Source organism: Cricetulus griseus, chromosome 2, assembly GCF_003668045.3.
Source record: "Cricetulus griseus strain 17A/GY chromosome 2, alternate assembly CriGri-PICRH-1.0, whole genome shotgun sequence".
NCBI classification, from domain to species: Eukaryota; Metazoa; Chordata; class Mammalia; order Rodentia; family Cricetidae; genus Cricetulus; species Cricetulus griseus.
Window position 1 is genome coordinate 221,375,049 of NC_048595.1, and position 15,240 is coordinate 221,390,288.

At 42.8% G+C, this 15,240-nt stretch overlaps 1 protein-coding gene across 2 annotated transcripts in view; it reads left to right on the plus strand.

The window, feature by feature from the left end:
* The window catches only part of Kctd1 (potassium channel tetramerization domain containing 1), a 106,832-nt gene that overhangs the window by 71,483 nt on the left and 20,109 nt on the right, over nucleotides 1-15,240 (plus strand). For both annotated transcript variants that reach the window (XM_027404373.2, XM_027404372.2), the window contains exon 3: nucleotides 14,151-14,295. In XM_027404373.2, the coding sequence (XP_027260174.1) occupies nucleotides 14,151-14,295 (145 nt within the window). The remainder of the gene's footprint in view (nucleotides 1-14,150; nucleotides 14,296-15,240) is intronic.

Genomic DNA, 15,240 nt, shown 5'->3' on the forward strand with positions numbered 1-15,240 from the left:
TAGAAATACTATAGAGAGCGTATAGCCAAACAGACACAACCCACAGTGATCCAAAGAAGCAACTAGACATCGTCAGAAGGCTGTTGGGTGACAAGGATGTTCACTGAACCCTTTAACATGCTTATGTGCTACAGATGCTGTGCGATGAATTTCAATTTTCAGCTTTTCTCTCTTCTTTTAAGGAGGCACAACTCTCGGTCCTTAGGGGTGTCTTGGAAAGCCTGGTTTCTGGATGTGTTTTCACACTCTATCACTCTGAAGCCATACAGTCACAGGATGGATTCATTTCCATCATTCATTCAACCACCTTTGGATGTTCTCAGTATGTGAACGAGACTGTTTATAAACTCTTGAATGATGGTAGTAATAAAGGTGTGTGTGTGTGTGTGTGTGTGTGTGTGTGTGTGTGTGTGTGTGCTGGCTAGTTTTATGTCCACTATGTCCATTTGATACAAGCTAGGGAAGCTCAATTGAGAAAATGCCTCCAAAAGACCCAGCTGTAGGCATTTTCTTAATCAGTAAGAGAGGGCTCAGCCCACTGTGGGTGGTGCCATCTCTGAGCTGGTGGTCCTGGGTTCCTATAGGGAACCTGGCTGAGCAAGCCACAGGAAGCAAGCCAGTAAGCAGCATTCCCCCATGCCCTCTGCATTAGTTCCTGCCTCCTGGTTCATGCCCTTTTTGAGTTCCTGTCCTGACTTCCTGTGATGACGAAGTGTAAGCCAAATAAATCTTTTCCCCCCCATGTTGCTTTGGTCTTGATGTTTCATCACAGCAGTACTAACCCTAACGGAGACAGTGTACCTGTGTGTGTGAGAGTGTTTGTGTGTGTATGAGCATTTGTCTATATGAGTGGATTTGTATATGTGTGTGGCATGTATGCATGTCTACGTGAGCAATAGTGTATGTGTGTGGCATGCATGCATGTAAACGTGTACACTTGTGTATACATATATATGTGCATTTGTATATGGCATGTATGTATGTCCATATATATGCATTTTTATTTGTATAGTATTTATGCATATGGTATGTACATTTGCATATGTGTTGTGGCATGCATGCATGTGAATGTGCATGTATTTTTGTATGTGTGAAGTATTTATGCATATGGTATGTGTATAAATTTGTATAAATGTGTGTTGTGTATATGTTTGTGTATGTGTGACATGTATGCATGTGTATGCATTTGTGTACATGTGTGGTATTTATGCATATGGTGGGTGTGTGCATTGGTGTCTCTGAACATTGGGAGTAAGAAAGCAGTACAAATGGAGTCAGGGTGGATTCAGCTATTCTGTCCATCGTCCGCAAGATATTAGAAAAGCATTGGCCCGTTCTCTTGGTAATTTTGTGTTCTTTTCATTAAACTCTGTTAAGCTTCTAGACTTTTCACTTAAACATACTAAGCAAAAGATTTAAATACTTTCATTATGAGCCACTGTTTTGCTGGCATGATCACAAGTGGGGAAAACTGTCAAGTTGAAAATAGAAATGCTGGCTTGGCCATCGTCCCCTTGTATGATCAATACGATGCGCGTTTATGTGAAGCAATGACTGTGGCATATTGTAAGTGATTTCCAACCGTCTGGGCTGGTGAAACAACAAAGGAAGTGTGGACACACTCCACTCCCCAGCCTGTCCTCACTGATGGTCACAAAGTATGAGGAGAGAGGGGCCATCTGCGAGCAGCAGTCCCACGGGACAGACTCGGGGATTTGCTAGACATGTGGGAAGGCATGTATCACATTCTGTAATCTGACAATCAGGTTTGTCATGACAAAGGAGCCCGGGAACAAGGTAGGGGTAGAAATCAAGCACAACTCAGATTCACTAAGAACACACACAAGTGTTTCGTGTTACAAGAAATGTGAAGGCCTGGGGATGAAGTTTGGAGGTAGAGTGCTTGGCTAGCACACAGTACATGCTGGATCTGGGGATTTGACACCATAAGAAAGAGCAGAGAAAGAAAGGGAAAGAGATGAAGAATCCAAGAAAGGAAGGGAGAGAGGGAGAGAAAGGGAGAGAGGGAGGGAGGGAGGGAGGGAGGGAGGGAGGAGGGAGGGAGGGAGGGAGGGAGGGAGGGAGGGAGGGAGGGAGGGAGAACAAACCACAACCACAAGATGTCAGGAAGGAAAGGGCAAGGAGCTGAGCTCTGAGACAGGTGGGCAGACTTGGGATACTACTATAGACCTAAGCTTCTGCTTTTGTCGTTTGTGTGTTTTGAACCCCGGTCCTTGCATACACTGAACAAGGACTCAACCATGGATCTGCATCCCTGGCTTGACATTTTAGTGTGTGCTTGAATGATTTGGGCAGTGGAGGGACTTGGGACAGTTCAAAGATAGACTGGCCCTCACCCTTAGGAAAGCAAACCCCACTAGCTCAGCGTCCTCAGCAGGCTACTTGATGGCACTACAATCCAGTTTCGTCACTGCTACAATCAAAGTGTTCCCTGTACTAGGCATTTTTATACTTAGTATTACTGTAGTGAGAATTCAAGCAGATAATCTGTAAAAATTTTCAGCAGAGTGTTGAACACACTCTCAATAAATGTTAGCTATTATAGCATTTCCCCTTCTGAATAGTGATTATTACTGGAAAATGGAAAACATTCTAGAGTTCTTAAATCAAGAGAAAAGCCTAAGGAGTGTGTCAAAAATACCTCTAAATATAGAACTGACTGTTGGGAGGAGGAAGGGCGTGGCTTCGGAGGCAGGCTCGTGTGCTCATGTTCATGCTTGCCTGCTCACACAGAAAGCAAGACAAAAACCTAAAGAGCCTGTGCTTGCTGAAAATATCCAACTGGGCTCTAGGAACAGGCATGATGATTCCATCCTGGGCTCAGCTTAGAAAAACGGCCATCCATTCTAAAACCATTTAAAAACAGACATTTGCTTGAACCGGGAGTACATGCAGGTGATCTTAATTCTTTTTGTCCAGTTCAGCCTGCTCCTTTAGATTTGAAGAATTCTGATTGGGGGCACAGCACTTTTCTCCAGGAAAACATCTGCCAGCAGTTACTGAATCTGTGGCGGGAGGGCATAGTGCTTTACGGAGAGATAGAACAACCTGTGGGCGGTAAAGGAGCAGGTCCATGCCAGGCACTGTAGTCCAGCTGCCTGTGGGAGTTCTGACGTCATTATTTATCAGCTTGCTGCAGTGTCCTCGCCTGCAAAGTCGGGAGCCTCAAAGCCAGGTAGACTTGGTACCATGTGCCCCAAGAGAACAGTGAATGTTAATTGAGTGTCCTTGTGTTCCTTAGGAGAATCCACTGTCTGATAGGACCCATTTCTCTAGTTAAATCAAAACTCAAGCTGAAGGGCTGGGGGATGGCTTAGTGGGTAAAGTACCTGTTGTGGACCTGAATTTAGACCCTGACCCTCATACAAAACCCAGTGTGGTGGCGCCCCCTAGTCATCCTAGCACTGGGAAGTAAAGGCAGGTAGGTGCCTGGAGCCTGCTCACAAGCCTGCTGAGTCCGTGAACTCAAGGTTCCGAGAGAGACCCTGTCTCAAAAAGTGAGGTAGGGAGCAACTGAGAAAGACTCCCAGCATTGGCTTTGTACTATTACTCCCACTTTGCAAAGGAGGACACTTTCGGCACATGTGTGTGCACGTGAACACAGACACACATAGCAACAATAATAAAGGCATGAGACAATCCCTGTAGTCGTGTCTCAGTGGCCTTGGCCTACCGTGAGCCATCAGTATCAGGACTGATTCTCCAAACTGATTCTCCAAACTGTGCAGTGTTAGCACTGCACACACTGTTGTTTACATTTGAAACGTGTCTTTCTCTCTCCCCTACTGTCTCCAGCTCCATAAATCACAGAAAATGATGCTGCCCTAGGGAACAGGTGCTGGAAGCACAGCTTCCCCTAAGTGGATACAATTTGCTTTGGTTTTTACTTAAGAAATTATTTTCTTTCTTCTTGTGAATTACTTCTACCCATTTCTATAACAAGATCTAAATCATTTTTTATCTACAGTCATGAAATATGAAATTTGCCAAGACTGGAAACATTAAAGAATTATTACAGAACCCTGGATGGTCATAAACTCCATCTTATGTGTTTAAAATTAAATGTTGTTTATGATCATTCAGGGTTTTTTCTCCTTCCTTATTTCTGTTCACGGTTTCAGGAAATACAGTCCATGATGACAGAGACGGTATCGTAAAGTACCTCAATCAATCTAACACTAGTTTTAAATTTAATTATTAATGTACCGTTTCTCTTCATTTATTCCCTCTGTCCTTCCTCTGTAATCTCAGCAGAAAAGAGAAGAAGGAACCCTCTAATGACGAGTCACCTCTGCCCATATGTGCTTATCTCCCTGAGGTTCTGAGACCAGCTAACCCTGTGGTGACAGTTCTCCCTATACCTATAACACATACATAACTGTGCATGAACACCCAAGTACCCAGTCCTCTACCCTGTTTGCCAGACAACTTAGATTTCCAATATTAGGGGAGAAATTTGGTGGGGAAGCCAAAATAGAAAACATAAAAATATGTAAAGCTGCATGTCGTTTGTCCGGTCAGCTTCGCTTGCCTGACAGGAAGTGCCTGACATAGCATCTCAGGATGAAAGACTTGCTTACAGTAGCTGGCTCTATTGTTTTTAGAATGAGGAGAGACACAGAAACATAGTGAGGGTCATGTGATGGAACAAACCTGGTCCCCTCATGATACCCAGGAGGCAGAGAAGGAAGAGGAAAGGCCTAGGGAGAATACACCACTTCAAAGCCACATCCCCAGTGACCTGTTTCCTCCATCTAGGTCCCTCTTCTAACAGCCCATTTGGCTGTGAACTCATTAGTATGGTGATGAAGTTAGCACCCCATCCACCCAGTTACTTTGGAATGGGACATCACCAGTGTGGACCAAGCCTGCAACACATGTGCCTTTGGTGGGGTATGTGTGTGTAGACTCATGAAAGATTTTCTCTTCAGCTAAATTTCTACCGTTTACACTTTCCCAATTTTCAACTAATAGATACGACTTATAACTTAAAAATATCTCCCAACGCTAAAGAGATCATTTGGTAGTTGCCTCTGAATTTGGTAGCCAGAAAAAAAAAATCTGGACAAGAAATTAAACAGTCTTTCTTCCAAGTACAAGCCATGTTTACCTTAGAACAGAAAGGTGGGGACATTTATTGGCAAAAAGTTCCAGCATGGGTACAAAGGCCTACCACGACCACCTTCTCCCCTTTTCTCCCCCTTGCTTCTAGGTCAGTCTTAGCATTTCATTCCTCAGGTTTTTTCTCATCTTCCCTGTTCAAGTCTGTCTTACAGAAGCTGCAGATAATCACTCCCTCTAGTTACCACGGCAGTTGAAGTTAGGAGAACTGGGAAGGTTATTCCATTTGTCCCTATGTAACAGAGCAAGTGTCCAGTTCCACGTCTGGAAACAGGATATGACCACGTGTCTACCAAGCATTGTGGGAAGTATAGGGTGTGAAGAACTGGAGGCGGAAGGCATGGGAACCTCCCCTGCTTGAGTTTCCACAGCTGTGAAGCTGTAAATCCCATAGGAGTGTTCCAGATTCAGTGTGAGGACACCGTGTATCCGGGGATAGTAGAGACAGAGTGGGTGGGGTCATGAGTCGGCTGTGTGCTCCTCTCCCCAGCATTTTCACTGCTCTGCAAATCCTCAGTTCACATCCTTACGTATACTCCGTCCCTCACACTCACCAGCTGTATTGACAGTAACCTCAGAAGTCTGGGTGTGTTTCATTTTGGTTTGGTGTGATAGGTTGTGGCGGCTTCATCGTGCACCATTTCTTTCACCGACCTTGACTAGAAGCCCCAGATCCTAGGCTTTTTCTATTCCAGCTATCAAGTAAATTATTTCCCCTACCCAATAATTACCAGATAACAAATTATCTTGGATTATCAAGCTTTGTCAAACTGTTACAATCGTGCATTTCCTAAAAAAAAAAAAAAAAAAAAAAAAAAAAAAAAAAAAAGCTGTTTTGTTGTTGGTGGTGGTTTTTTTGTTTTTGTTTTTGTTTTTTTTCATAAATGAAGAGGCACTCTATCTAGTGATCAAGAAAAACCAAACCAAAGTTGTCATCTGAGATCCATCATTTAAATATGGTACCTTTGGCCAAGTGACTTAATATCTGAGCTGGTTTCCTTACCTGCAATACAAGAAGCTAAGGCCAGTGTGGGTATCATTGTAAGATGGACCACAATATGCCTTTTTTTCAGATTTTTTTATTTGAATTAGGAACAAGATTGTTTTACATGACAACCCCAGTTCCCTTCTCCCTCCCGTCCGCCCCCACTACCCTCCCAACTAAAAACCTACCTATCACATATCCTTTCTGCTCCCCCTGGATGGTGAGGCCTTCCATAGGGTTCCACCAGAGTCTATCATATCCTTTGGGATAGGGCCTAGGCCCACCCCTGTGTGTCTTGGCTCAGGGAGTTTTCCTCTATGTGGAATGGGCTCCCAAAGTCCACACCTATGCTAGGGATAAGTACTGAACAACTACAGGAGGTCCCGTAGACTTCTGAGGTTTTCTCACTGAAACCCATGTTCCTGGGGTCTGGATCAGTCCCATGCTGGTATTCCAGCAATCAGTCTGGGGAGCAAGAGTCCCCCCATGTTCAGGTCAGCTGTTTCTGTGAGTTTCACCAGCCTGGTCTGGACCCCTTTGTTCTTCACTCGTCCGTCTCTGCATCTGGATTCCAGTTCAGTTCAGTGATAAGTTGTGGGTGTCGGCTACTACTTCCACCAGCTGCTGGATGAGGGCTATGGGGTGGCATATAAGTCAGTCATCAATCTCATTATCCGGGGAGGGCATTTAAGATAGCCTCTCCTCTGTTGCTTAGATCGTTAGCTGGTGTCATCTTTGTAGATCTGCAGACATTTCCCTAGTGCCTGATTTCTCTGTAAACCTAAAATGTCTCCCTCTATTATGGTATCTCCATTCTTGTTTTCTTCTATTCTTCCCCTGACTCAGCCTTTCTGTTCCCTCATGACCTCTGCATCCCTCCTCTTCTTCCCTTCTCATTCTCATAGCTCCCTCCCCCCTCTTCCCATGTTCTCAATTTGCTCAGGGGATGGTGACCCTTTCCCCTTCTCCAGGGGACAATGTTTGTCTCTTTTAGGGTCCTTGTTTCCTAGCTTCTCTGGCAGTGTGGATTGTAGGCTGGTAATCCTTTACTCTATGTCTAAAATCTACATATGAGTGAGTACATATCATGTTTGTCTTTTTGTGATTAGGTTACCTCGCTCAGAATGGTTTCTTCTAGTTCCATCCATTTTCCTGCAAATTTCAAGATTCCATTGTTTTTTTTTCCCGCTGAGTAGTACTCCATTGTATAAATGTACCACATTTTCTCTATCCATTCTTCGGTTGAGGGGCATCTAGGCTGCTTCCAGTTTCTGGCTATTACAAATAGTGCTGCTATGAACATGGTTGAACAGATGTCCTTGTTGTATGAATGTGCTTCTTTTGGGTATATGCCTAGGAGTGGAATTGCTGGATCTTGTGGTAGACTGATTCCCATTTTCTTGAGGAGTCGCCATACTGATTTCCAAAGTGGCTGTACAAGTTGGCACTCCCACCAGCAGTGGAGAAGTGTTCCCCTTTCTCCACATCCTCTCCAGCATAAACTGTCATTGGTGTTTTTGATTTTGGCCATTCTGACAGGAGTAAGATGGTATCTCAGAGTTGTTTTGATTTGCATTTCCCTGATGGCTAAGGATGTTGAACACTTTCTTATGTGTCTTTCAGCCATTTTAGATTCCTCTGTTGAGAATTGTCTATTTAGTTCTGTACCCCACTTTTTAATTGGATTGTTTGGTGTTTTGGAGACTAGCTTCTTGAGTTCTTTGTATATTTTGGAGATCAGCCCTCTGTCAGATGTGGGGTGGGTAAATATCTTTTCCCAATCTGTAGACTGCCGTTTTGTCTTGCTGACTGTGTCCTTTGCCTTACAGAAGCTTCTCAGTTTCAGGAGGTCCCATTTATCAATTGTTGACCTCAGTGTCTATGCTACTGGTGTAGTGTTCAGGAAGCAGTCTCCTGTACCAATTAATTCAAGGGTATTTCCCATTTTATCCTCTAAATAGGTTCAGTGTGGCAGGGTTTATGTTGAAATCTTTGATTTATTTTGATTTAAGTTTTGTGCATGGCGAAAGGCTTGGGTCTATCTGTAGTGTTCTACATGTCTGCATCCAACAAATGCCAGCACCATTTGTTGAAGATGTTTTCTTTGTTCCAGTGTATATATCTGGATTGTTTGTCAAAAATCAGGTGTTCATAGATGTGTGGGTTAATATCAGGGTTTTCAATTCTATTCCATTGGTCTGCCTGTCTATTTTTGTGCCAATACCAAGCTGTTTTCAGTACTATAGCTCTGTAATAGATCTTGAAGTCAGGGATGGTGATGCCTCCAGAAGTTTCCTGTATTGTACAGGGTTGTTTTGGCTATCCTGGGTCTTTTGTTTCTCCATATAAAGTTGAGAATTGCTCTTTTTCAAGGTCTGTGAAGAATTGTGTTGGGATTTTGATGGAAATTGCATTGAATCTGTAGATTGCTTTTGGCAAGATTGCCATTTTTACTATGTTGATTCTACCTATATCCAAGAGCATGGGAGATCTTTCCATTTTCTGGTATCTTCTTTAATTTCTTTCTTTAAGGAGTCAAAATTCTTATGGTACAGGTCTTTCACTTTTTTGGTTAGTGTTACCCCAAGGTATTTTATGTTGTTTGTGACAATTGTAAAGGATGATGCTTCTCTGATTTCTTTCTCCACCAATGTGTCATCAGTATATAGTAGGGCTACAGATTTTTTTGAGTTAATCTTGTATCCTGCCACTTTGCTGAAGGTGTTTGTTTATCAGCTGTAGGAGTTCCCTGGTTGAGTTTTTCGGGTCACTAATGTAGACTATCATATCATCTGCAAATAGTGAGAGTTTGACTTCTTCCTTTCTGATTTGTATTCCCTTGATCTCCTTTTGTTGTCTTATTGCTCTAGCTAGAACTTCAAAGACAATATTGAAGAGGTATGGAGAGAGTGGACAGCCTTGTCTTGTCCCTGATTTTAGAGGAACACATAGGCCTCTTAGGACATCCAGGTCATTGAGCAAGGGTACCCACTCCTAGTAACTAGCCTTTTAGTTACCTTCTGGAGCTGGAGTGTCCCTGTCTCTGCTGGCCAACACAGGGGATTTAGAGAAACTCTGTGTCTAGCCAAATGTGTCTCTGGGAGGGTATACTTATCATTATTGCTACATTTATAAAACAAGAGGCTGAATGGCGCCGTGTGTTTCATGTTTGAAAGTGTGGTTGGCTATTTGCGTGAGTGCTGTTACAGTTTAAGGTGACCAGATGAGTAAGGGAAACACTGCAGGTGGATGTGGCTGCTCTCTAGTCTCTTAACCCCTCCTCCTTTACACCAGTTCTCAGCTAGGTGAGACCAGCTGTGGTGTGCACACCTGTAATCCTGGCATTCGGGAGATGGGAGAAGGAAGGGCCATCAAAAATCCGTGGTTGCCCACCGTGGGAGTAGTAGCACGTACCTTTACCCCAGCACTTGGGAGCCGAGGTTGAACACACAAACTTGGAAAGCTTTTTAAAACTGCAGCTGTTTATGCCTTATTCCCATCTGCCTCAGAATAACTGGGGACTCTGAGGTGAGTGGTTTTTCAAGGCTCCCCATGGATTTACCTCATCAGCCAGGGCCAAGAACCACATCACCATGCACATGACATGGGGGAAAGGGAACACAGGAGACTGGGTTTGAGTGAGCCATGGCTGTGAGGAGATGGGGCTTCCAATATGGTGTCTCTCTTTTGTCTCTTTTCTAAATTTGCTCTTTCTCTTGAGACTCCCAAGAGAACAACGTGCCCTCCATTCCTATCACCCTCAGAGCAAATCTCCTTTCCATTGCCGATGTGCCAGGGGCTTCACTGTATACCTTCTGCTGCTTCAGCCCACTTTTCTGTCAACCTGATTCAACATGGCGGTGACGTGGGAAGGCTTTTCCAGCTCAAACCTGTCTCTGAATGTCCTGTGCCCTCTCCTACTCTGACCTCCTTGCCCTGTACTCTGACCTGCTCTTCTTCACTCCAGTGAGCCTTTCTTTCTTCCCTGATAGCTGCAGTTGTGTTTAATGAGTTAGGTGTCCGTCCTTTTTATCGCTACTTCCACCCGACGATAATGATTCACTCAGCCATGGTGCAGTTGGCCTGTGCTTCTAGCCACATAGACTATTAAATTCCACAAAAGCAAGGACTGTGTCTTTTTTGACATACCCACACCCGTTACTGGTAGAGTCAGGCTCAGTGGATACTGAATGAATAGCTAAGTGATTACACAAGAACGGAGGGAAGGGAAATTCTTCAGAAACTGACTCAGATCTGAATGAATACAGAAGAATGCAGTTTTAAGGACTGATTCATGCAGAGCCAGGTAAATCAGATTTTAGCCCTTTCATATTCATATGCACACTGTGTCAACCACAACTATGCCAGGTAAATGGGGATCCCATTATAGCAGGAAACCAGACCAGCTTTCCACGCAGAGAAAGGAGCCTGGTTCCCACAGCAGGCTCTCCCCTGAGCAATAAGCAACAATGTTCATGCGCGAAAGCGCCAAGGAAGACTAATATTCAACATTATTGACTTCTGATTTTAGTGGCCTTTATACTGCTAGTAATTAATGAAATGTTCAGCTAAAATGATGTGACGTTTGAGATTTTACTTCAAAACTCCTGGAATGGGCAGTGAGGCGTGAAGGAGCACATAAAACAAGATTAGTTAAGAATTCAGGGATTTTGAAACCGGGGTAGCGGTGCTTCACATAAGAGATTCATTTTATTACTCTGTTTTGGTGGGAGAGTGAAATTATCCAGAATAAATTTGTTTTTAAGGAAGATATAAAATATTAGTTAGAGTACTTATTTGCCTTTAAAACATAATGGAAGTCTTTCTCAGCATTACCATTGGGTTCGGTGAAGATATATTTTTAAAAGGGAGAGAAAGGCCAGGCGATGGTGTCTCATGCCTTTAATCCCAGTACTTGGGAGGCAGAGGCAGATAGATCTCTGTAAGTTCGAGGCCAGCCTAGTCTACAGAGCAAGTGCCAGGACATCTAGGGCTGTTATACAGAGAAACCCTGTCTTGAAAACAAAACAAAACAAAAAGTCAGGGGTGGGGGTGGGGAGAGAAAGAAAACCTCAGTCATACATCATCTGGAGCCAGCTTGGTTTCGGTCAGTTGGAAACCAGGAATGTTCTGTAAGGTCTGTACACTGTAATCAGTCCACATAGTTTCCAGGCAGCAGCATTTACACACCACTGCTGTGTGATTTGTAACCCCATTCATATGTCCAGGAGAAATACAGCCTGTTGATCTCTCCCTTTATTTGCTTAGCCAAACAACACTTTTTCACTGTGCAATCTCAAAGCCCACCAGGAGACAACATCTCAGTTGGGGACTCCTCCTTCCCGTCCCTTCTGCTGTTTACACAAGGCTCATCCTTTTAACGTTGGCGGAAAGTGGAGCACTGCAATCCCTTTTTACTTCTAACATTTGCTGCGCGGATAGGGAACTTCCTGCCTCTCCTGAGGACCTTCACCTTGGTTAGGAATGTGTATCTGATGCCCCAGGACCCTTCAGAGTCTTCTCACATTCTCTCCACAGTCCTGACTCTTTCTCCACAGCCCTTTCTGCCCTAAGTAGCCGAGATTTTTCTGAGTCCATGGCTTTCTTTGCCCCTGAACTCTGGGAGCATGTCCATCAGCCTGGCTTTGCTAGTTCCTATTCTTTGGGGTCACTCCTGCTATACCTGGTCCCTCCTAGTGGTGATCCCATTCCCTTCTGGTTCTGTTTGCCCGGTGCTCTCCATACAGCATGGCCATAGGTCTGAATAAAGGTTTCAGGGCCACCATCAGATGACTTGACCATTGCTGGAGTTTCATTAAGGATGAGAGCCTCAGTGCTTCAGGGTCTTCTCCTTGGCCTGGCAGCCCTGGCTGGGTTTCCTCTTCTGACCAGGAAGTCAGTCCCTCTTGTTTCTCCCTGGAGACACTCTCTCACTGCCCATGCCTTGCCTAAGGCCCAGCTGCTTTTCAAGCCTGCACTGGCTGGCTAGAGTCCCCCGTTTCCTTCTCTTTGTAATTTCTCATGTTCCTGCGATACCTTTGGTTGACTACATGCCACATTTACTGTTTTGGCTTTTACATCATTAAAAATTTCTGGATTTGGAGGGTTCAAAAGCCAATGATGTTTTATATCGGAGTTTAATAAATTAATAGAAATATACATTGGCTCCCTTGGAATATTTCGGTTCCTGTGTACCTTTTGAGCTCAGTATGACTTATGGGGTTTTTGCTCATTAACAATGAGTGGAGAAAAAGCTTATTTTAGAAAACAAATGAGACAATTATATTAAAAGAAATGGAGATACAAGAACGGCATGCATCAGGATTACAGCTAGTAACTGGCCAGGCCACATTGCTCTGCCACTCTGCTCACACAGGAGCAAGCAGCTCCTTTATGTATCCACTCAGTGCATGTACACTAATGGCTCACCATGTGCCCATGCACTGCCAGGTGTAGGCTGGGATGTGAGTGTTCAAGAGTACTGGAGCAAACGACTTAATTAGAAGTAAAATACTTTTCATCTCTGTTTAATAAAGTAATGAGACCATTGATGCGGGTTTATTTCAATCCCCTAAATTAATCATTATACAGTTCTTGTTTAACAGACATAGATTAAAAAACAACTCTTAAACCAAAAGCTCTCATTGCCCAGTGGCAATTCTTTTCATTGCCATGAAGGTAAGGAGGCCCCTTCCCTCTCAGCAGCCAAATCCCCCATTGCTACTTAGCTAGTCGGGCCAGTTCCTCATATTTTCAAGCCGATTTCTTCATCATTAAGATGAGGATAATGGATTTGTTACATGTAGAAAGTGCTGAGGACAGTGAAAGAGGCCTGGAAAGTGCTTAATTAATATAGCCTCCTTTCTTTCCCTGTCAACCATGTGTTTATCGTGTTATTAAGTGAGGAGTAAGATGTTTCAGTAAGAGGCAAACAAGTTTTGTTCCCTCCCATCCTGCAGCAGGCTGTCCTGGAAAGACTACATGTAAGTGACACAGTCTGTTTGATTGATGTGTCAGTGAGAAAGGAACGAGAAATAACACACAGTGAAATAATCCCAGGGTGATTATAATCTGCACCCTAAATAATCAACGCTTAGTTCACGAAAAGTTCAACAAAAAAACATAGCGAGTTTGAAAAATGCAACCCCACTGTGGCTTTCTTTGATCCACCTTTGGATAGGGTATGTGTTTTAGACTTATCTTTAAAATACTTTTATTGAAGCGAAAATTCATACCACTGATTTCAGAGGAGAGGAAAATACCATTTGTCATGTTTAAGGGTAGAATTCTTGATTTTCTGTGACCTTTGTTACATTTCAACACATTATTGGTGTGTTGTTTCAAAATAATCTTTAAAGCAATAAATAACATTCCAAAAACCAAGATGGTCAAGTTATGAGATCAGTTAAAAAAAAAAAAACAACTGTATTTTAAAAATGGGGCAGTACATCCACCCATACTATTAATGCAAAGCCAGATGTGCCTCTGGTAAAGAAAACATACTGTTCCCTGGTGTGCTCCAGTGTTGCTAGCCAGCCCTCACTTGCTTTTAGTGTAGGTGTTAGCACTCTCTACTGCTGTCTTTTTAAAAGCCTGGGACTCACGATTGGGGAAGACACTAAACACATTTCTTAGAAACAGAATGCCCTTTTTTTCAGTAGAATAGGTTTAAAGACACATGGGAGAAGTAACACTTCTCAAGTAGCAGAGAACAAGTAACACGGGGGGAAAGGCAAGGAGACCTCCGGTCACAGTGACAGCCCTTTACCATGATGGCCATGTTAGGAGCATTTCCTCTACAGGTGACAGACTGGGGACACGGGCACGTGTTTGAACAAACCTGAGACTATTCTGAGTTCCTCATCCTAAGTCATTTATCTAGTATGGACCCACCACTGCTGACAGTTAGCCATCTGTAGAAGAACTGCTGTTGACAGTGACACAGAGCTGAAGCTGTGAGTCTTAGTGGCCGAATAATTGATCTAATTGTCTTCACTGTTCCCTCTTTTTTTTTTTATCGCAGAATCGGAAGACTGTTTGATGGTACAGAACCCATTGTTTTGGACAGTCTAAAACAGCACTATTTTATTGACAGAGATGGACAGATGTTCAGATATATCTTGAATTTTCTACGAACATCAAAACTCCTCATTCCTGATGATTTCAAGGTGAGGGAATCCATGTTAACAGTAAATTTGTGATTTGTTTTGATGTACTCCAAAACACTATCTCTAGTCCTACACCCTTGCCATGAACACCAACTCGAACGGCATCAGCAACCCCCTTCACATGGCTATTCTGTCTTTGGGAAGCAGAGTATATGGGCATTTAAGTTTTATAGGACCAGGAATCATTGGATTTTTACTTATTAAATTATATTTCATTTTAGGAAATTGAAAAGAAGTTGGTTAAATTCAAGTTCAATTTCTGCTATGTCTTAGCAATTTAGATAGTGAAAGGAACTTCTCAACTCAAAGAAAAATTTGTCTCCCAGAAATCTAAGTTTAATATTAGTAATATACTTTTAGAACTGTTCCTTTTAAACAGAGTAGCAAGTACTGGCATCAAGCAGAGTGAGAGAACCCTGGTAGGCAATGGAATTTGAACAGGGAGACATACAGAAAGTGTTAGTATTAGAAGAGAATACATGAAAATAGAATTTTTATGGCTGGTAATGTTTCTCTAAATAGGAGATTTTAAAAACTAATAATGCTGAATACTATTAGAACTAATAGAGAACTAATTAAAACATCTAAATTCAGAACCACTGCCCCACAATCAATATGTTGCCCATGGAATAGCAAGAATCAGTCATAGCATCTAACAGAAAAATGAACAACAGCGATTGTAATGTCCAGGTGGCAATAAACCTAATGAGAAATGTACAGAGTATATTTAAAAAAGGAATTTCTATTTTGAGGCACAAAGGATATATTTAAGACTTTTATACACAGGAATTTTTAAAAGATCCTTGTGAAGCAAGAAAGATCATATTCAAAAGAAGATGTCTTATTAGAAGAAATATTTGCAACAAAAGATTAATATCTATCATAAAAGACTTCCTCCAAATCTATAAAAGCATATAAACAATCTAGGGGAAATTTTTAGCTATG